Source organism: Rhinatrema bivittatum, chromosome 3 (genome assembly GCF_901001135.1).
Source record: "Rhinatrema bivittatum chromosome 3, aRhiBiv1.1, whole genome shotgun sequence".
Lineage (NCBI taxonomy): Eukaryota > Metazoa > Chordata > Amphibia > Gymnophiona > Rhinatrematidae > Rhinatrema > Rhinatrema bivittatum.
The window spans coordinates 536,516,165-536,539,706 of NC_042617.1; the positions used below are offsets into that span (position 1 = coordinate 536,516,165).

Here is a 23,542-nt window from a genome sequence, read left to right on the forward strand (position 1 = left end):
TAGGGATGTGAATCGTTTTTTGACGATTTAAAATATCGTCCGATATATTTTAAATCGTAAAAAATCGTTAGAGGCGCGATACAATAGGAATTCCCCCGATTTATCGTCAAAAATCGTAAATCGGGGGAGGGGGGAGGGGAAGGGGAGGGCGGGAAAACGGCACACTAAAACAACCCTAAAACCCACCCCGACCCTTTAAAATAAATCCCCCACCCTCCCGAACCCCCCCAAAATGTTTTAAATTACCTGGGGTCCAGTGGGGGGTCCCGGTGTGATCTTCCACTCTCGGTCCACGGCTGCGTTAATAGAAATGGTGCCGGCGCCATTTTGGTTCCTGTCCCCCGACGTCACGAGCGCAGGAGATCGCTCCCGGACCCCCGCTGGACCCCCAGGGACTTTTGGCCAGCTTGGGGGGGGGCCTCCTGACCCCCACAAGACTTGCCAAAAGTCCAGCGGAGGTCTGGGAGCGACCTCTTGCACTCGTTGCCGTATTGCAAAATGGCGCCGTATTGCAAAATGGCGAGTGCAGGAGGTCGCTCCCGGACCCCCGCTGGACTTTTGGCAAGTCTTGTGGGGGTCAGGAGGCCCCCCCAAGCTGGCCAAAAGTCCCTGGGGGTCCAGCGGGGGTCCGGAAGCGATCTCCTGCGCTCGTGACGTCGGGGGACAGGAACCAAAATGGTGCCGGCGCCATTTCTATTAACGCAGCCGTGGCCCGAGAGTGGAAGATCACACCGGGAACCCCCACTGGACCCCAGGTAATTTAAAACATTTTGGGGGGGTTCGGGAGGGTGGGGGAGGGTTTAAGGGTTGTTTTAGTGTGCCGGTTTTCCCGCCCTCCCCCGATTTATGATTTAAACGATTAAAAAAAAAAACAAAAAAAACCCGCGACGATCAGATTCCCTCCCCCCCCCCAGCCAAAATCGATCGTTAAGACGATCGATCACACGATTCACATCTCTAGTGTGGGGACCCTCTGGTCGCCCATTAGATGGCCCTAGATCCCTTCCATCAGTTTTTCAGCTTAGTGGGAGAGAGCATTTCTATGCAGCACCTCCCCTTGAGGCTGGTTGTAAAGGGTATCTCTTTAGTCCAGTTGGGAATGCTAGGAGTAGGAGTAATGTCATCATTTTGGTTAAGTGTCAGAGGAGAAAGGAGCTATTTTTGGTTTCCCTTGTGTGAGTGAGGCCTATTCACCTCATTCAACATTTTCGTCACTGGGGAAATTCCAAGCAGTACACACCCTCTCTGTCTGTGAGGATCTGCCTCAATTTTTGAGAGAGACTGTGTTAAGATTTTTTATTTTTTTTTTACTATTTTTGTGAGGTTTGATTGGTGAGAACCGCACACCCTTTTGGTGATGGTCATCCCCCAGATCCAGAGGCCAGGGAGCTGAAGACCTGTGAGCCCCCTTTCTAGTACAGAGAAGGAGCAGTAGTGACAGCGTCATCCCAGAGTGAGAGTTTGGCTTGGAGGAAGATTTCACCCTTTGTGTGTTGTAAGGAGGTTTTCATCCACCCCTCCACGCTGGGGGGCTGGGCAGCCAGTTTCCTGTTCGTCATCAGAACTCTCCTCCGGAGAAGTCACCATGCAGGAGTAGTGCGAGAAGAAGGAGAAAGATTTGAAGACCCACAACTCAGGAAGGATTTTTCTGAGACTTAGGAGGATCCCCCACCAATAGGAATTCCCTTGCCCACCGAGACAACTTATGCACTCAGTGGATGAGTGATAAGCTACCTCTCCCAGGAACCTGAGAGATAGGACACATACCCAGCGCAAGAGATCACTGTAAGTAAAGACAGCTGTAAATCTCACATTTTGGACTAATTTTTGGACATTGTTTTCACTTTAAAGAATCATTAAATTTAATTTGAACACCCAATCTGTGTCCAGCCTGTTTGTCCCTGCAACCCGGTATTATTTACACCCAGAGCTTTACAGAAATACACGTACACAGAGAAGAATTCACACCCTGGCTTGGGCCAAGGTGGTTTTGCCTTCACCCCACACCTTGGGGAAACAATGACGTAGGAGAGAACTAGTGAAGCCAGCCCCAGACAAATTGTGTGTGCCCTTGGAAGCTATGCCAATCCGGAAGAAAAGGTTACAATACGACGAAAGCAGTGAGGAACAACATGCAGTAACCCCAACCTGGTGGCGAGTTTACAGAGATTAGTTAAAAGCACCCTACCGGTAGGTAAAAAAAAATAAAAGTAAAATCATCCAGATGCGGTATAAATCTGAATGAACTGAGTGCACTGCTGTATTGATCCTCATCAGAAAAGCTGTGTAGACACCACACCGACACATGCAAAGCACCAAATGTGCTTCAAACTCATTGGAACAAAGACTATGAAAACAGTCTACGTGGTCATAGCAAAAATGTGCATACATTTTATTCCTCTCCCCAAATACATTAGGCTTAAATAAAAAGGCAATCCAGGAATAAGACCAGAGCAAACTGCTGAACCAAACAATAAGCAAATTGAAGAGATTTAAGCTGGTGGCTCTGTTTTAAGGGCATCCAGAAGTTTTAGCCTTTCTCAATGAGAACAGTGAGGACAAGAAGCAGGGGTGAAAAAAGCCAGAAAGGCTCACAATGTAAGGAGAAATTACTACTTACCTGATAATTTCCTTTTCTTTAGTACAGACAGGTGGATCTAGAACCAGTGGGTTATGCACCTCTACCAACAGATGGAGATGAAGCAAAGCTAACGTCATGGTATATATATATAACCCTGCACTGACATCATCCTGCCAGTATTCTCTGCAAAAGCCAACTGTGGACAAAACTAACAAAAACTTGACTATTAATAAACAACCACTCAGCCAACAGGAAATCACTGAGCTCAGACAAGGAATGCAACAATACTAGTCTAGGGACAGGATTGACATTTACATGCACCTATGCAGGAGAATGAAAGCATAACTATTTGGCAACCAAGGGCAGGAAGATGGATCCACATTTGCGGCCGTGACTACCTCCTTAATCCAGTGGGCTATTGTAGCCCCCAACGCTGGTTCGCCCTGTTTACTCCCACTATGGAGTGCAAACAGCCTATCCAACTTCCTGAGAGGTTCAGAAACCCCCAAATATTTCAATATATGCTTCTTAACATCTAAGCATTGTAACAGGCGATATTCATCCGCATCTCTCTAGAGATGGCAAGGAAATTGATTGATGCAAATGAAAATCTGAGACCAAAAAAGATGGAACAGTACATATATGATTTGCCCCCGGAGTCACTCTCAGGAACAGCAAGACAATGCCTGCAGTTAGGAGATTCTTTGTGCAGAACAAACTGCCACAAGAAACACAGATTTTCAACATAAGTAACCTCAAGGGCAGGTTACGTAGCAGTCGGAAGGTGGAACCTGCCAAGAAATCCAAAACCAGATTAAAACTCCACAAAGGCACTAGCAACTGCAGGGGAGGACAAATATGCTTCACACCTTTTAAGAAGTGAACCACATCTGGATGAGAAGACAAGGGTTCACCATTCACCTGACCTCGAGAACAGCCAAGAGCCACCACCTGTACTTTCAATGAATTAAAGGCCAAACCCTTATTCAAGCCATCCTTCAAAAAACTCCAGAATGAGTGGGATCTTAACTGAATGAGGAAGGATCCCTTGATCCTCACACCAAGCCTCAAAGACTCGCCATCCCACACATAGGCTAAGGAAGTGGAGAGCTTTCTTGCTCAAAACAAGGTGGCAATTACCACAGCGGAATACCTACACTTTAGCATCCAAGCCCTCTCAAGGGCCATACCGCAAGACAAAATCGAGTTGAATCTTCGTGAAGAACAGGGCCCTGACACAACAGATCCCTGATGAAACAGATCCCTGTGAACCAGTAATCAGATAGGAAGGTCCACCTGGGCTAATCTGGTGCCACCAGAAGTACCAACCTCATGTAACTCTCGATCCTCCGAATGATTCTGCCCAACAGGGGCCTCAGGGGAAAGGCATATAGGAGCTTGCCACTGGCCACTCCTGTACGAGGGCATTGATGCCCAAGGACTTGGTCTCTCCTGTGACTGAAGAAGCAAGAAATCTTCACATTCTGAGATGTCGCTAGAAGGTCTAGATACGGGAGACCCCAGTGATCCACTAAGAGCTGGAACGCCTCATTCAACAATTCCCATTCTCCTGGGTCCAGACTCTGTCTGCTAAGAAAATTGGCTCTTACATTGTCTTTTCCTGCAATGTGGGAGGCTGAAATCTCTTGAAGATGCACTTCCGCCTATATGGCTCCAGCCCCAGAGGAATTTTCCCATTCTCCAAGGAATAAGGATGAGTTTCATCATACTTGCTGCCCGGGTCCCTATCGAAGCAACCTGCAGCAGGCCTAGACTTACTCCGATGCTTACCCGCAACACTAGGAGTGCAGGGCGCCTAAGAGTTGAACGCTCGAGAAATAGGTAGGTTTGAAGAATTGCCCTTTTGTGATAAAAGTGTAGATATGGATGGCAGTGAGTGAGGGCTTGTAGTTCACTAATTCTTCTCGCTGAAGTGAGCACAACGAGGAAAAGTATCTTCCAAGTCAGGAACGTCAAGGAAGCAGATTCTAATGGCTCAAAAGGAGGCTTCATAAGTTGAAAGAGGACCATATTGAGATCCCACGAAATAGGTGGTTTCTGAATCAGGGTTTGACGTGCAAAAGCCCTTTCATAAAATGATATATAAGTGGGTTAATGAAGATTGATTTATTGTCTAAGAAGGCATTGTATGCTGAAATAACATTCAGATGAAGTGTCACACTGAGAAGTAGCAAGGACAGAATTAGAGAGGTGAAGCAAGTATTGCAAGTGATGTGGAGGCTCGCAAGAGATTATGGTGAAAGAGTTTGCATCATCCTGAATTAGAAAAGCAAGATCTGACGCTAGAGGTATGGGAGGATTAGATGGGTGCAGTCTCGAAAGACTTTCCACACTGTTTTGTCAATGAGAGGTATCGGCAGAAAAGTATACATGAGGCTTTGGCTCCAGTTGAATAGGAAAGCATCCTGTACTACTGCTTGGTAGAATTGAGCAGAATTGACATAGTTTTGTGTTTTGCTGTGATGCTGAGAAGTTGACCGTCAGCAGACCCTAGAAGTCAAACAGTTTGTTTACTATTGATTGCTGTAAAGACCACTCGTGAGGTTGAAATACTCTGCAGAAGCAATCTGCTAGAATGTTGGAGACACCCAGTAGGTAGGTAAGCTGAAAGGTCACCTGATAGAGTTCTGCCCAATTCTATATTGTCAGTGCTTCTTGACAGTGGCCATGATCCCGTTTCCCCCTTGTTTGTTGACACAGAACATAACGTGATTGTCTGTTTGAATAAAAAAACACCTTCCTTGGAGGAGGTGGGTGAATGTGGTGAGGGCATGCCATATCACTCTAAGCTCCAGAAGATTGATTTGAAAGAGACTGTCATGAGGGGACCAAGTTTCCTGGGTATGGAAGGAGCCCACATGAGCACTCCAACCCCTTGTGGAAGTGTCTGTTGTAAGGACGAACTGATGAGGACGTAGTCGAAGCAAGGAATACTCCTGGAGCACGTAGAATTGTAACCAGCTCCGTAACTCCCTTGTCATTGGTTGCGTGATCCTCAATATTAAAGAGAGGTCATCCGAGTTGATCTCATTGAAATCAGAGACCCCAATGGATGACAGATATGAAGACAGGTTAGTGGAACTATGTAGATGGCTGCTGCCATGTGACCCAACAATACAAAGAGATTACTGGCTGTGGTTCATGGACTGGAGAGGAGTTGCTGGATTAGCGAACTCATAGTAATCCTCTGGATATTGGATAAGAATGCTTTCTGTAATGTTGAGCGTATGCATGCCCCTATAAATTGGAGGCAGGCTGCAGGTTTGATTTCTCAAAGTTGATGAGAAATTATAGGCTCTGTAGAAGATGAATAGTCACGTCCAAGAAGTGGAGACCTGCTTTTTATGACTGTGCTGTGATTAACTAATCATTGAGGTAGGGAAAGACTTGTACTCCCTGATGACATAGGTGTGCCACCACTACTGCAAGGCATTTTGTGAAGACCTTAGGAGCAGAAGGCCAAAGGGAAGGACTTTGTACTGGTAGTGGGAAGAAGCCACCTGGAATCGTAGCTAATGCCAACAGGAAGGATGAACTGGGATATGAGTATAAGCATCCTTGAAATCAAAGGCACATGTCCATTGGCCCTGTTGAATTAATGGAGAATTGTAGTGCTGAAGGAGTTAATTTTGAAGTTCTCCCAGAGGATATCTTTGCTGAGAAGAAATCAGGGGGATTGGTCACAATTGCCCCCGACTTTTTGGGGATGAGAAAGTATATTGAGTAGAAACCCTGCATGCATAATGATGGAGAAATTAACTCCACAGCCTGATGCTTGTAAAGCAATTGCACTTTCAGCAGGATCTGAGGGAGATGAGATGGAGAGGCAATTAGTGTGGAAGGGATGGGGTTTGGGAGAAATGCAACCAGTTCCCATACTGCACAATCTTGAGAATACAGGAGTCCTTGGTTATTCGACACCATATCTCCAGAAATGTTGGATTTGTCCTGCTACTGGAAGGGAAGGGACAAAATTGTTCAACAAGATCAAAAACTAGTTTAGGCTGGACTTGAGTGGTTTTGGGCTGACGCTGCTCATGTTGTCTAAGCCTGGCCGGAAGCTACTGTTGTCACTGTGCTGGAAGCGGTGAAAGTCAGTACTGGTGAAAAGGCCAGTAAGGCTATCTGTGAAAACAAGAATATTTGTATGGATAATATGGGTGCTGTGGTGCAGCTGCTTGCTCAGGCACCATGGAGAAAGACTGTACTGCTACATTCTGGTCTTTTATCTAGGAGAATACTTCTCAAAGTTTCTCTTCAAAGAGATGGTCTCCCAAGCATTGGAGATTCGCCAACTTTTTGTATACATTCTTATGAATGAAACTGATCTTCAGCCACACCATTCAGTACACTCTAATTGAAGGCTGTGGAGGTATGTGAAGAAGAATCAAATAATTCATACAACAAACAGAGCAGGAGCCGGACAGATTCTTCCATATCCCAGAAAGGTTGAGGAACTGCATTCTGGTCAGAAGGTAAGTATCGTTTTAGTTTCTGAAGACAATCATGGAGTTTATTGATGGATAGTAATGTGAGCAGAAAGCATAGCACTCTGAAAAATTATTTTGCCAAAATTGTCCATAAAAGTTTATTATTACCTGGAAGGAGACTGGAACGAATACAGGTTTTCCTTGCTTTATTCACAGCAGATTCCACAACAACTGATTGGTATGCCAAACCCTGGTGATTGCTGGACTATCTACTCGAGGTCTAATTTTCAAGCAGTGCGGGTAGCTAAAATTGGTGTTTCCCACAGTTTGACAAGTAGCACTTTGAGAATATCAAACTGGTAAAACAGCAGGTTCAGGCAGGGTATCCAGAATTTTTAGAATTCCAAGTAGTTCAGTATGTGGATTTTTATCCTTACAGATATGATACATCTACCACAGCTCCTAATTTCTACATGAGTTTCAAATAGGCGAGAACTTCCACAGGGGAAGTGGAGGATCTGGCAGAGGATCTGATGGTATTCTTGTAGAATCTTCAGAGCCCAAAAGGTATGGGCTCGCTAGTCCAGTGTCCAAATTGGCACATCAGGGGCGGGGGTTGTCCCTCCAATTGTGGCTTCAAGAGAACAGCCTGCTCTCTAGCCTCCAATCGTCTAGACTCCATTGCAATTGAGCATGTGGATAAAAGAGCCCCTAATTTGGGGTTCTGATGCATGTGCACCTATAGGGGAGCGCAAGACTCCAACTAGTGGAATCGCTGAAGCGAGAGTTAAAAAAAGGCTTCAATGTTTCATCCATCTCCTTAGATAGAGGAGTAAAGAAACTCTTCACAAACCCCACAATTTGGTCAAATGCTTATTTTCTCTGGTCTGGGGTAGGTGAATACATATCTTTTGACACTAAAATAGGTTTTTGCATTGTAATAGGTGGTCTATTTGAAGAAAGTGGAACTACTGAACAGACAGGATCTGCTGTTTCCAGGTAAAGATCTTCCACTACCAACCTAGGCGGTACTATGTTCTGATAATTGGGAGAAGATAATGGTAAGTTGACACCTTCTCCCACAGATTTTGGATGGCTAGCATATTGCTGCATGGGCAAACCTGCAGGGTCCAAAGAAGCAGAATTGCCAGAGGGAGTTGGAATGCTTAGGTTTTCCAGAAAACTGAGTCCTTCGTAGCATGTTTCTGAAAAAAATGAATTGGCAAGTATAAGGATTGCCCAAGTATATAAAGGTGCGAAACATGTGTCAAGTGATTCGAAGCTTGCATCAGGTACACCAGTGGATTGTACTGGCATTGGCAAAGTCTTGATGCATCGTACTGGGTGTTGGGCTCCTGGATGCATCATGCGTTGGTGCACTATGCTTTGAATGTGCAACATGCACTGTAGTTACATACATGGTCTGCAAACCTAGAGGGACGATCTGTGAAGATTTATGTTACTTGGATGCAAGTAGGAAAATCCAGAAAAATTATGCTGCTTCTACTTCAATGCAGAACAGTAGTTGAATTTGACCCTGCAGCCTCAGCCTGAGCAGACAGGGGAGTTTTGGATGAACTGCGGTTCAAGCTCTTACCCAAGAAGCACCACACACATTGAGAGGAAGACCTACTGTGACTCGAGAGATTTACGCAGTTGTTCCATACACAAGGCCATAAAAAGCTCTAAGCACGGGGACATACATCCTCAGGCTTCAGTTTTATCTGATCATGGTCCAGTCCAAGGCATCGATAAACACAAGTCATGGCCATTGGAGAGGGACATTATCTTGCCACAAAGGCAGTTCATAAACCACTCACCACTGGCAGGTCAGAAGAAAAAAAAAAATCTACATTTCCTGTGAAGTTTTGGTAGCATTTACTCCATTACCCACATAAATGTATATTTAAATAAGCCATATATGTTTACTTTGAACCCTCCCAATTTACATTTTTTTCTTGACTCTCAAATACCCAAGACACCAAATTTTCACGAGGTTTAAACTGTTTTTTTTTCTGATGCTTAGTCTTGCGTAATTTCTTTTTTATAATGCTCCTTTATATATATTAAAAAAAAAAACCTTGTTCTCCCATATTACCTTTAAGAATGGAACTACTTGTTTGTTAATTTGTTTACCTCAAATTATGTTTGTTATATATATTTCTTGTTATTCTATTTCAGAGTTAAGCATACTTGTGTTAACCATAAAAATCTTGCAATAAAATTAAAAAAAAAAAAAGCTGTTGTGGGGCTGCGGAAGCATCGAGGCAAGGTAAATATAGGTTTTGACCAAAAACTGACTTTGAAAAAAAAATGAAAAGGAGAGATGAAGCACACGTCCATGCTTTAGCTCGCACAAAAAATGACTTGAAGTGGCTCATAATGCAAATCCTGCACATGCTTGGTCGAGCTTAAAGCTCTACCGTTCGGTGCTGCCGGATGATGTCACACACATGAAATAGCCAATTCATCTTGCTTATCAACAGAAAAAAAAAAAGGCTTAGCATACAGAAAAACATGTTTATGTGCAGAAAACATGGTGAATTTGCATGAATCATGTTTTCCAAGCATAAAATAAGATTTATGCGCACAAAAAAATGCCTTCTACGCAGAAAGCATATTTTATGTGCATAAATTATATTTTATGCATGGAAAATATGCTTTTTGTGTGCAAAGCATGATCTCTATGCAAAAAATCCCAACTAGAAGTCCCAGCACCAGAACTCCATCTTCTGCCATAGACTAACATCAGCCCTAGAAACTTTACTCCACCTTGGATCAGGAGTTAAGTTTCCAGTGCTAAGAAAACAGGATGTAATCCAGCACCCCTCTCTGCATTGGGGAGTAATATCTAAAGCCATCATTAGCATGGAATTTTCATGTGAGGTCACTAACAAATGCACAATGTTATGCACAAAACTCTTAGCTGCATTGATGATAGAGTTTGTGCATAAAAAATATGTGCATGTTTGAGGATTAAGCTGTGCTGAGCACACCTTTTTGCATTGGTCCCCAGGCTTTTAAGATTACTTTTACTGTAACCTCAAAATACTGAAAGCAGCGACCCATGCCTACTGCAGCAGGTGACTGACCGTGCACCAGTCCAAATGAGGGATTACACTCCCAGTGCTTCAAAAGGGCATTCCTTATGCAATACAGCATGAGTGTGTAGCCCATCAGTGGTTATTGGCAAGCCTTAGTACCATGGTAACGTAGTAATGATGGCAAATAAAGACCAAGTGGTCCATACAGTCTATCCATTAAGCTGCTCATGGTAGTAACTGCCACTCCATGCATGTTACCCCCATACTTTCCATTAAGGGTAATAACTGCTACTCTGTGCAGGTTACCTTCGTGCTTTCAGTTAAGGGTATTGCTTGCCACTCCGTGCAGGTTACCCCATGTGCCCCTTTCTTCACTTCCAACATCTAGCCTCTAGGGATCCGCAGTGATTATCCCATGCACTTTTGAATTCAGTTACTGTTTCTGTCCTTGCCACCTCTTCTGGGAGGGCATTCCAGGCATACACCATCTCTCTGTGAAGAAAACTTTCCTGATGTTAGCTCTAAGTCACCCCACCTGTAGTTTCATATCATGACCCCTAGTTCTACAGTTTCCTTTCCAACAGAAAAAGTTTGAAGCTTGTACATCATTAATATCTTCAGATATCTGAAGGTCCCTATCATATCTCCCCTCCTCCAGGGAATACATGTTTAGATCCTTCAGCCTATCATCCAATACAGATCTCACACCATTTTGGTCACTCTCCTCTAGACCGCCTCCAACCTGTCTCTATCCTTAAGATACGGTCTCCAGAACTGAACACAGCATTCCCAGGTGAATTCTCACAAAGGACCTGCACAAGGGCATTATCACCTCCTTTTTCTTACTGGTTATCCCTCTCTCTATGCAGCCCAGCATCATTCTGGCTTTGAACTATCGCTTTGTCACATTACCTTTCCGCCTTCAATTTGTCAGACACTATTATCCCAAGGTTCCTCTCCTGGTTGGTGCACATTAGCCTTTCACCCCTCATCGCATACAGCTCTAACAAATAGATTTATTGCCTTTGTAATAGCTCCTTTTAATCGGGCCCACTGTTCCACCTCACCCAGTTTCTCCCAGTCTTCTAGTTCTTCTTCCAGTACATCCCCATTTTGACAAAGTCTATATTTTTGTAATTCAAAACTTGTATCTTCTTGTAACTTCTCTCTATCCTGGCTGTGATATCAAACCATATTTTCAGATGATCACTGGTGCTCAGGTGAACTCCTACACGGACAGTAGAGACATTATCCAAATTTGTGAGCACAAGGTTGAATGTCACTCCTTCCCTCGTGGGTTCCATTATCATTTGTTTGAGCAGTGTCCCTTGAAGGGCATCCATTATCTCTCCATTCTTGCAGATTCTGCAGTAGGGATACTCCAATCATCATTCGGGAGATTAAAAACTCCAAGAACCAACACTTCTCCTTTTTTACCCACCTTTTCTATGTCCTTGATGTTCTTCTGAGTCGCAGGCCTGTAGATCACACCAGTGTAAATAGAAGCTCCATCTTTCTTTCTTTTTTTTTTTTTTTTTTAAGACAGCCCATAAAGCCTCCTCCCTATCCCACATCCCTTGCATTTCAGTTGCTTGGATATTATTGGATAATGCCATATCGTGACATTAGAAGTAGTGCGAGACACTTTAGCTCCCTTGGTTCATCGTATTCCATCATCATTTTTGCTTAAGTTGACTGAATTAGTTCTAAAGCGCAACTATTTTTCTTTTGATGGAAAATTTTTCCTTCAAACTCATGGCATCGCTATGGGGTCTGCAGTCGCTCCCACCATTGCCAATCTTGTGATGAACAGGCTCGAGACACAGATGATTTATGAACCCCCATTTTTCCGGAATGTGTATCTGTGGATTCGGTACATCAATGACCTTTTCTTTATTTGGACATCAGATCAATCTGGGCTACAGCAATTTTTGCTGTGGTTGAATACTATAGACAGCGATTTGAAATTTACATCGACAGTAGATAATCATCAATTATCTTTTTTGGATATTATGATTGTTAAAAATGGTAATCAACTTCATACCACCCTTTATCGGAAGGACATTGACAGAAACAACTTTTTGAAATACCAGAGCTTTCATCCGAGAGCCTTCAAAAATGGCCTTCCAGTTGGCCAGTTTTTTCGTCTACGACACATCTGTTCTTCATTGCAAGATTTTAAATACCAGGCATATGAATTAGCCAAGCGATTTTTTGAGAGAGGCTATCCGGTACATCCTATACGAGTAGCCTATAAAAGGGCACTTTATTCTCCAAGAGATGCACTTCTTTCGTACCAATCACGTAAAAGGGAACCCAGAGATGTTTGTTTTACAATTTACTAACCGGGCACCAGATATAGTTAAAAGCATCTACAAACATTGGTACGTCCTTCAATTACACCCTGAGTCTAAGCAACCACCTCTTGTTTCATTTCAAAGAGGTAAAAATATTAGAAATCATTTAGTAAGAGCGACCCTTCCAATTTCTGTTTATACACAGACTATTGGTCAACATGGAATTTGTGGCCATTGTGACATGTGCCAGCTGGTTATGATGGGTGGGAGTTGGAAAGATCCATTTACCGAGTTGGAATACACAAAAGAAATTTTCCACAGATTGTGATTCTCACCATGTGGTGTATCTGATACAATGCCCTTGTCCTCTGTTATACATTGGTCGCACGTCAAGACCTATTAGAACACGTTTGAGAGAACACAGAAGCAGACTGAACACATGTAATGTGGAGGCACCAATTGTGAAACACTGTTTAGCAGCCAGCCATGTATTTACAGATCTTCGGTGGACCATTTTAGATATGGTCCTTGAACCTATTAGAGGGGGAGATATTAAATCTTTGCTAAATTACAAAGAGCAAAGATGGATTTTCAAATTGGGTACGGAATTCCCCCGGGGCATGAATGAAGCCATTGAGTGGACGTCACTTTTTTAAAGGGCTGTTCTTTCCAATCAGCTTTCTGTGTTCTGCTGAGGTTGATTTTCATTGGTTGATTTCGAGGCAACACGTAGCCTCAAATACGTCAGTTCCAATATGGCGGATTCTGTTCTATGCCGTACGTCACAGGAGTCGGTTCTTCCATTTCTAACTCGTAAGTTTCTGATAACATGTTCTGTGAAGATTGGTGGCGCGAGTGTTTAACACGTTTTTGTTACATCTTTTTTCAGACTCTAAGACCCCTGAAGAAGAGTTTCTCGAAACACCAGCGGGGCGTTTGGTTGAACAAGGCTGAGGAGCCGTTTGTTCCAAATTTTGGAAAAGATAAGTGCACTTTTCCATGATTAAGTGGTGTTAGAAATTGAATAGACATCTTTGCAAAAATACAAGAAGGGGCAAATTACCCTTTTTTTCAAAAAGTTCAGTATTTTTTATGTGTGTATAAGATCGGCATATGCCAACGTGCTTTAAAACAAAAGGACTTTCAAAAAAAAATTACAAAAAAAGAAAAATTGGGATACCCTATGATTATTTTAAGAGTGCTTGCACATATAAGACAAAGTGCTTAAGAGATTTGAAACACCGTTTCGGGTGTATATGTATAGTCACTCATTTATGTGGGTAAACCCGTCCTACTATCGGTCACGTTGCTGTATGTGATTCTTTTTTGATATATTGGATATTATTTTTGACATAAATAACTACTCCTCACTCTTTTCCATCCTCTCTTAAAAGTTATAGCCTGGGATGCCTGTATTCCAATCATGAGACTCACTGAACCATGTCTCTGTAATAGCAACAATGTCCAAGCTCATCTCCACTCCACCATGAGGGCCTGCAGGTCTAGAATTGTATTGCTGAGACTACGAGCATTTGTGGTCATAGCTTTCCAACTTTTCTGCCTTGGTTTGCTGCTCTTCCTAGTCACCTTTTCTGCTGCTTTGCTTAACTATAGAATATTAAAGTTATTGATTTATTTCTCCTTTTGCTTCCTGTGTTGCTTAGGGGTGATATTCCAATTTCCTTGGCCACCTTCTGCCACCCCCATGCTCTAGTTTAATTATTTGAATTTCTCTCTGAGGATCTTCTTTCCAGCTACTGCCATCCTTGCTGTATAGTTTTAATTCTCCATACACAGCCCCAGCCTCCAATGCATCCAAATCTACTTTCTTTACACCATGTATTGAAGTTTTCTATCTGGCTTAAACTTTCCTTTCCATGAACAGGTAATATTTCAGAAAAGGCTATGTTCTTTGCCATATGTCTAATCTCCTTCCCCCATGTTCTGGAAATCGTTCTGTACTGCTTGGATAATGTTTCTAGCAAGAGCATTGGTCCCCAGATGGATGATGATAATATTGATATTATAGTCTTTACTTTCTTCAATAATTGCACTGACTACCTAGTTTGCATGTCTACCAACTGAGTCTCCAGCAAAGCATTTAACTATTGTGTCCCCCTCAAAATGAGATCCCAGATTAGTTCCTCTAATGAGTGAATCTCCCAGCAGAAAGTGCTTTCTTTTAACAAATGTGATAATGTTAAAGGGTTTATGGGTGCAAGGGGTGTCTTCTTCCTTTTCAGACACCATTTAATTTTCTTTTGCAGCAGCTGCTTCATTTTCCAATGTTGAAAATGCATTATTATAAAGGGTAGTACCAGGTAGACCGGATGTCTCCTTGCTACAGGTCTTCTTCTATCTGAACTCACTGTAATCCATTTATTCTTGAATTTTTTACTCCTCTGTGGGAGTGGGAGCAGATATCCCAGATGTTGCTCAGCTGAGAAGACAGGGTGTCTCGAGGTCATAGGTCTTATTCTACCAGAGCCCACTGTAATACATTTTTCCCTGGGTTTCTGAATACTCTGTGAGAGTTGGGGGTAATATTCTGGATGCTATGAGGTGCATGTTGTAGTTGCAGTGGGGACAGCCATATCTTCTTGTGGTGGAGACACAAGGCCTTGAGCACAGTAAGGCTCAAACCCATGTGTCACCAACAACACAAGATGATGTGGCTGTTCTCACTGCAACTGCAACACGCACCTTAGTGTAACATATTGTAATCATAAAATAAACTGATTTAAAAAAAATACTACTTATATTGTTTGATTGTATTAGAGTCATAATATTATGCTGAGATACTGATACACAGAATTTAGTGACACACTCACAGAATGAGTACTTTTCCAATCATTAACACCATACTATATCATGGGACCCATTCTAATGTGATAATAGTCAGAATTAAAAAGAAACAATGTGAACTTTAGACTCCAAAAGGCAAATCCCAGGATTTGGATTTGAAATAATCAGGGAAGTCAACTACAAAATGCAAATGGCATCACTCTTTCAGGACAAATCTTTAGTGCTATCGCAAAGGTAAAAAAAAAAATAATTAATAATAACAACTATTTAATTCAACAACCCACCACCTGTATCATAATGCACACTTTGCATTAAGAGCACAAAAGGACACAGATTATCAAACAACTATAAAATGATACTTCAACCTTCCAAAATCTTACTTTCTTTGTTGCCTGGACTATCCATCAAAAAATATTTTGCTTTATAGCTACTTTCAACATCAATATATTTTTGTCTGAGGAAAGCCTCAATTTGCAGAATCTAAATAAAGCAACACCCCCTTCACATGGAATCCCATTAAGAGAACAGAGCAAAAGATGGCTAATCTTTGACTTAAGCCCCTGGCAGCATTTCTGCCAATCCACAGAGCAAGAGGATGAAGAGGAAGTAAGACCTGCCCTGCAGCTGCACCTCACCAATGCACCACAGCCAGCAGAGACTTTTCCTACACTCCCCCCCCCCCCCCCCCCCGAGGACCTTTCCTCCCCAGTTAGGACTGGTCCTGAGGCCCCCATCTCTCGGGAGGGAAGCAGCTGCAGCTGAATGTTAATGAGCAGTATGCAGCTGAGTCAGCATCGGTTCTGCTCTCAGGGCCCACTTCCAGTACAGAAAAGAAGCCTGGAAGGGCCAGGGCCACCAAAGTCCGAGAGCGGAACAGACACTGACGCAGTCTCATGCAGACTCGTTAAAATTCAGTTGCAGTAGCTGTCCTCCCAGAGACTGGGGCCTTGGGATCAGCCCCCATCTGGAAAAGTAAAAGTCTACAGGGCAGGTGGAATTAATTGCAGTGGTGTTGCTGGCTGGCAGGAGAGAGGGAGGGAAAGTTTTTATAATGAGCTGATGGCTGACTGGATGGGGGTAGGAAAGAGAGAGGGAGGGATTTTTTTTTTTCAATGATCAACTGGTGGCTGGGTGAGAGGGAGAGGGGAGTAATTTTTTTTTTGTCTTTTCTGAAGACAATATTGTTGATTGGCCAGAAGAGGAAAGGGGGAGGAGGAAGAGGGCTTTTTTTTTGTTTTGAGAAAATTTTCTTCAACTGTCTAGTCACTTTCTTGAGATGGGACAGACCAGCTGCAGACTGACTCATGAGATTAAAGACCATATGGGGGACCCCCCCTCCTCCCACCACTCAGAAGTGCTGCAACAAGCCCAAATAATTTAAGGAAAGTGAAACTAGCAGATCCCTGGCATACAAAAGATTGAGAAACACAGCCCTATAAGCACTGTGAGAAGCAGTAAATAGTTTCTATTACAATTCTCTTGGGCAAGACGTAAGCAAATGGATTAGGAAATGGTTGGCGAGTTGGATGGAAAGGCTACCAAAAAATAAGTCACATACTGGCACTGGTGCAGAGTGGCATGTCGCATGCTGGAGAGAGAAAGAGAAAGAGAGAGAGAGAGAGAGGTGTGGGAGTGGCAGCTGAGGATCTACACTGGGGATCACTATGTTTACTAATTACCACATAAGGAAGTGAAGGCCAACAGCAATTTTCCCAGGTTATACTAAAAGCCACAAAAAAAAAAAATAAATCCCCCGAATAAACCAGCTGATACGGAAAAGTTGCAGGGAGATCTTTTTACCCATCTGAAAACTTTGATGATTTTTGTTCTGTACTTTAAGCTTTAATTCTATTTGGTCTACGTACATTGCCGTAATGCCATTTATGCAGGACGACCCACTTCCACCTCGCAGCTCTACAGTCTGCGCAGAACGCAGTGGTGACGGCTAGGGATCTTACAGCTGCTCGGCACAGTGACCATCTATCAACACTTCTCTTTGCACTGGTTACCGGTGTTCTGCCGAGTGAAGTTTAAAATTCGTCCTGTTTCACATCAATGCTAAAACTGTATACCCCATCATGTGTCTTAAGATCAGCATACACCTCCATGATACACAAGAGCGGACTCTTATGGCAGCAAGCCCTGAAATTTGAATGCTTTACCTGCAAATCTTAGGGCTGAGACTTCAAAAAAATCATTTAGAAAAACTCTTAAGACCTTTTTTGTTTACTCAAGCTTTTGGGAGCAGTTAACAGTTCTGTAGGCCAACACTTATGTTTTTCAATCTAGCTTGGTTTGTTATTATTCTGGCACTATTATTACTGAGTAGGCTGAATGTGGTTGACCATTTCTATTATCATTTATTTATGTATGTACTTTTGATTTTATGATTTTGTTTTATGATTTTTTAATTTGGTAAGTTGTTGCTCATTAATGTTTTGTGCTATTATTTAATGTTAATTTTTATTTTACTACCTTTAACAGAAGGCATGGGATTACTACCCTTTAACTAATAAGCCTTGATGCCTTTGACGCAACTACAACATCGAGCTCCATTTTGACAGATGGGGGCGGGGAGGAATTGGATTCAGATGACAACCTGACTTTTATAGTCTGGAGCTGCAGTTCCCAACCAGTGTGTCACCAAGCACCAGCACATCCTGGTCGCCCACTGCTCTTCCCTCCCTCTCCTCACCCCAAAGAATTCTTCAACGAACACTGCTGCCGTTCCTGCCCGTGCTATCAGCACATTCAAGCCCGGAGAGAAACGGCAGTAGTGTTTGTGGAAGCCGGGCAATAGCAACATGGCCTTTTCTTCTTCCTACCCCTGTGGCCCGGAAGTGCTGTTTACCGGGCACGCAGGAGGAAGAAAGGGCCATGTTGCTGCTGCCGCCGCCACTGCAGAAATTGTGTCCCAAGGCTCCCTCCGGCCCTGCGGCGCTAAGAAGGCAACACTCAGCTGTTTACCTGTGCTGCAATCATCGCGGCGCAGAGCAGTCAGCTGAGAATGTGGCAGCAGGGATTTCCTGCCATGCTGCTGTTTGGGAAATTCGTTGATTAGCTACCCTGGAGCCTGGTTAAATATTTGTAGTGTTGCCTTTTCATAGGTAGGGTTGTTACTGTTTGAATGAGTTCCATAATGCAGGTGCAACTTTGTGTGCATTATTGCAGATCCTGGGAGTCTGTTAAATGCTATATTTCTGTTTCCATTTCTTCAGTTTTGCACTGCATGCAGAGTGGCTTTTTTGAGCTTCCATTCCAGTTTCTGTCCATATTTGTAATTTATGGTCTTTTTATACTTGGTGAAGGTTGGTTTTGTGTGTGTGACCGAGGTGAGGTATATTACTAGAATGTAGGCATTTGTATCAATATTATTTGTTGTGTTTTCTCAATAGGACATATATTGGTGGTAAATTACAGTTTTTTTCATAAGGAAGGCTACTGCGCCTAGTAGGAGAGAATGTTTATGTTGCTGTTACTGAGATGACACCAGAAATATCTTTTTTGTATGGTAAATTGAACGGGGAATGTCCTAGCTCTGTTCTGCACCCATTCCTGGGGGTCAGGGCGGTTCCTGTAGATACACAGTATATGTACTTAGCCCCATGACGATCAAGTGTTCAGTGTGTCACGCATGCAAGAACCATCTGTTAGGTATGTCCTGACATAAAAAAAGGTTGAGAACCACTGGCCTGGGGTACTGATACACAGACATTAGGGAAAAGCACAGAACTGCTTCAATGGCCAAGTCCGTAGGCAATGCATGTCAGGCAACACTGTCTGAATTTTCAAAAAGGCTCATCATCCAGTAAAAGAGAAACATGGGAGTAACCTACACAGCACAGCAAATACTACCAAAAGAAGCTTACTGGCAGACTGGATGGCCCATTTGGTCTTTTTCTGCCTTCATTAATGAGTTTATGTTACTATGAATGTGGTGGATAGGCAGGAATACATATTTAAACATAAATAACTCAGGGACTGAGAATGAAAATGCTATGTAAAGTAAGCATAATACCATGAACTTGGGAGTCAGAAAGAAATAACCATACTACCTATAAATTATGTGGGAAAATTTTAGGCCCAGAAATGAGAAATATATTTAGGTATTTATATAAAGATACTAATGACTGCACTGCTGGCAGCCTGCATAGCATCGAGAGTCCAGGAACAAGATTTCTTGTTCCTGGAAACCTACCAAATATTTATCTCAAAACCAGACCTTATGAGAAAAACTAAGGGCGCTCACAGACAAAAAAAAAAAATATGCATAACAGGGATGCAGTAATTACTAAATAGCAACCATACCTGGAGACATCTGAAAAACTATGGATGCCCCACTATGAATAGTGACTAAAAAGGTTGGGGGGGGGGGGGGGGGGAAAGAAATAACATTGTATACACATTTATGAGAATCACAGAGATTTTGATATAAGAAAATTTAAGAAATGTTTAAATGGAAAGACCACAGGTCTAGAGTGAAACTGATCTAGAATAAATAAATATACTAAGGTCTAGAGTGAAACTGATCTAGAATAAATGACTACTGCAACTCCCTCCTCCTTGGTCTCCCCAAGAATACCAACCACCCACTCCAAATCCTCCAAAATGCCACTGCCCGCATCCTCATCAATACCCGCAGAAGCGAACACATGTCACCCGTCCTCAAGGACTTACACTGGCTCCCCATTGAATACCGCATCCAATACAAAACTCTCTCCATCATCCACAAAGCCCTCCATAACACTAACATGAACTGGTTCAAAGAATCTCTAACCTTCTATTCCTCCACAAGACCGACCAGAAATCAATACTTAGCCACCCTAAGCACACCTTCGCCCAAACCCTACAACCTTGCTTCAACAAAAGCTAGATCACTTTCATTAGATGGCCCCGCCCTATGGAACTCCATGCCTGTCAACCTACACCAGGAATTCTGCCCAAAGAAATTCAAGCAGAATCTTAAGACCTGGCTGTTTAGACAGGCATATTCTTAACCTGGCTAAACACCCCCTTGAATCTCCTCCCTGAACTTCTCCCTAGTACTCACCCCCCCCCCCCACCCCCACCCTCTCTCCCCCCCTTCCCCCCCTGCTCTACCTGTTCTCCCCTCATCTCCCCACCCCCACAACCCATTCCTTGTATATCTCCTATGTAAACTCTGTAACTAGTTCTCGTCATTCGATGTACGCTAAGTTTAAGTGTTCATTTCATTCTTTTGCAGTTATCTGTTATTTGATTAGTTACATGTAAAGCACTAATATGCCAAGTTCATGTTATTTGTAAACCGATGTGATACTCCGAGTATGTCGGTATATAAAAATTCCTAAATAAATAAATAAAAATAAAATGTCTTAAAATCAACATATCAACACCTGTATTGCTTGTGCAAGTGATACAATTGTTTACGGTTACAGTCTATTACTGGATCTAATGCAATTAAAGAGAGTTCAGAAATCCATCCTCTCACTCTGCCTCACCCTTGTCTGCTTCCACATATAAAATTTATTCAGATTTTTAGGTGTACTTTACAGTATGTATACTGTGAAATGCCTTATACACTGTTATTGTATTTACTTTTTGTGACTGTTCCTTCCTGTTTTATGGAAAAGTGAACAACAAATCTGGATTGAATTATGCACAGGACCATTTGTTTGTGTTGGTTTTGAACTGTATGTGTGCAGAAATAGGCACCTAACTTTAAAAGTTATACACATGTATTGAAGATTAGGATTATAATTATGTAAACTGTGTGCACAAGTTAAAAATGGACATGGACACACACAAATATGGAAATTAGCACTCAACTTCAAGAATGCCTTTGGAAATTTTATGTACTCCATAAAGTGCACCTTTTCAATTGTGACCCATGCACATTTGATGATTTAAAAATTTTTTTTTTGCTGATCCTCATGAATGTAGCACAATTACGTTTTAAATGATATCTTGGAGAAATAGGATTATACTACCGTCAATGGGGGAGGGGGCGGGGGAGTAAACATCCACTATCAACAACAAAAAGCTCTTAACAAATGCATTTTTTAAACCACAACTGATACAAAAAGAGTTAAGGGGGTGTCCTGGAGTACGGGGAAGAGTGAAAAACGGGGGGGGGGGGGGGGGCATCCTTCAAACCCAAACATCCAAATCTTTGGAACTTAACAACCATTTTAACCAGCTTTTAGGAAAGCAAATCCCTCCAGCTTCACCAGGTCATCCGCTTCTTTTTGGCTAATTGCCCTTGTGATGCACACCACCAGCACGTGCAGCAACACAATCCTGTCTCTCCAGCAGCGCAGCCCCGTGCTATGCAAACACCGGAAGTGATGGAATCCGGGGCTCCAGAAAACCCAAGTCTAAGCAAAGTCAGCTCCACAGTCACAAAACCTAGCACGGAAAGAACGTGTACTGTGCATGCAGCAGCAGCAGCGTGCCGGATTAAGTCTACTGCCTAAAGCTGGGATTTGTTTAAAATGGGCCAGCGCGGACTGTCGACGGTCTGAACGTGCAGACAGAGGCTGAGTGGGACGCGTGCCCGCCCCTACTCTAAATCAGAGGGATGCAGCAGCCGCAACTCCCGCAATGAGAAGGTGGCAGGCCGAGCGGACTGTTCTACCATTTTAATTATTTGTTAGTGCTGATTTTACGTAACTAGGTTACTTTTTAACCAGGCATAATTTTTCTCATAACGTTGTCATTAGGTATCGTGCAATTGTTAATTTCTGCACGTTTCGATGTTCGGTATGATTGTATCTCGCCTCGGGCACTCTTTGGGGGAGGGGGCGTGTCATAAATTAAAATGTCATCCTAAACAAAGCAGACTGAACTCAGGTAAGACACTGCCAAGGCAGAGTTCTACCCCCGCCACTCTGCCCGGCTTCGGCAAGGACACGGCCCTTCTTCCTTCTCATGTCCCGTGCCCACAACAGTCCAGCGTCCTTCTCCTCTCCCGGGTCCAGTCACTGGGGAGAAAGGGTCCGGGGCAGGTTCATTAAATGAGTGCGTTCCACTACAATAACTACTGCGGCTTTACCAATCAAACTATGGCACTATTTTTTAGCGGGTCGGGTAAAACTGGTGCTAAACTTTGCACAGGCGAGAGGGGGGCACGGGTAGTCTCACTCACCACGTAGGCGGCGCCGTTCTCCCCGCTGCGGGACTCGGTCTCCGGAATGGAGAAATGCATCTCCCAGTGCGGCTCCTGAGGGGAAGCGGCGGCCACCCCTCCTCCTCCTCCTCCCGCACCGGGGCTGCGCCGTTGCTCTCGCTGGAGCTGCTTCAGTCCGGCACTCGTCTCGCGTCCCGAGCTCCGCCCGCCCAACTCGCGCTGGCGGGGCGGGGGAGCGCGTGCGCGCACGTTTTGCTCCCCTTTCACCTTAGGCGAGCGCTTGTCTCGAGCCGCAGCCGCCAGAGATTCCGAACTGCAAGCAACTTCCTGGCTTCTGCCTACCTACCCTCCGCCATCTTCGCAGGAGGTGGAGGCGGGGGGGGGGAACGGTGGTGAACAGCGCCTCAGCGTGTACGAAAAGGTTTAACGCCAAAGGATGGGGAAAATCAGAGGAGGTGCAGCGAGCATTTTCCGTGGAGACACAGGAGCGAGCCAGCCCCAAGAGATAGGAGCAACCTGAGCCAACTTGAAAATCCCCCTCCTCCGTATGTGAGAATGGTAGGACCCGAGAGCGTTTGGATTTCCCTGGTAGGGATCAGTTAGGACATTTAGGGATCGTGTTTTCACAGTGTTTCTTTGAAAATGCAAAAATCTATCATTTTACAATCTAAGAAACGTCAATGTTAACAATGCTTTCAGAATCCCTAACAGGGCTCATTTTGCCGAAGCTAAGACGAACTGTGGGCTAGGTGCGCCCCTGTAAGAGGAGTGGTATAGGCCGACCGTGTTGTGACACCCAGCCTCTTGGCTCTTGAAGTGACAGGAGGATGAGCACGAGTCTGCTGATCCGTGTGTGCGGGGCGGAGCCGATGGGGACGAAACATACATGACTGCATTTCGTTAGTCTGCCGTAGAAAAGCCCATGGTTCTAGTTTTGTTTGGGGTTTCGGTTATGTGTTCAGATCATTTTCACACAATTTGTTGCTGTACTTTGAACCAGTGATTAGAAACAATGTGCTGCAGTTTTAATTATACCCTGCGTTAGTTGGGGGTTGGCTAATTGTGGCTTCGTGAGATGAATGTAATTGAATAAAAAATGTAAACAGTTACTAAACAATGAATCAGAGCGGCATCTTGCATTAATTAAAATCAGGAAAAAATATTCAACAATTGCTGCCAGAGCTGGCTGTACTAACAGAAGGTTTTCTTTTCCGCTGAAGGCTTGTTTTTCTTTTCTGGTTAGTAGGCAATAGAAA

The 23,542-nt window shown here is 43.5% G+C and overlaps 1 protein-coding gene across 4 annotated transcripts in view; it reads right to left on the minus strand.

The window, feature by feature from the left end:
- SNX17 (sorting nexin 17) overlaps positions 1 to 22,805 on the minus strand; it is a 147,134-nt gene extending 124,329 nt beyond the window's left edge. For 2 of the 4 annotated variants that reach the window (XM_029596353.1, XM_029596352.1), the window contains exon 1: positions 22,305 to 22,805. In XM_029596353.1, coding sequence (XP_029452213.1) covers positions 22,305 to 22,364 — 60 coding nt within the window. In that variant the 5' untranslated portion in view covers positions 22,365 to 22,805. The remainder of the gene's footprint in view (positions 1 to 22,304) is intronic. The other 2 variants (XM_029596350.1, XM_029596349.1) reach the window with 1 other exon arrangement.
- Between the last annotated feature and the right edge of the window lie 737 nt (positions 22,806 to 23,542).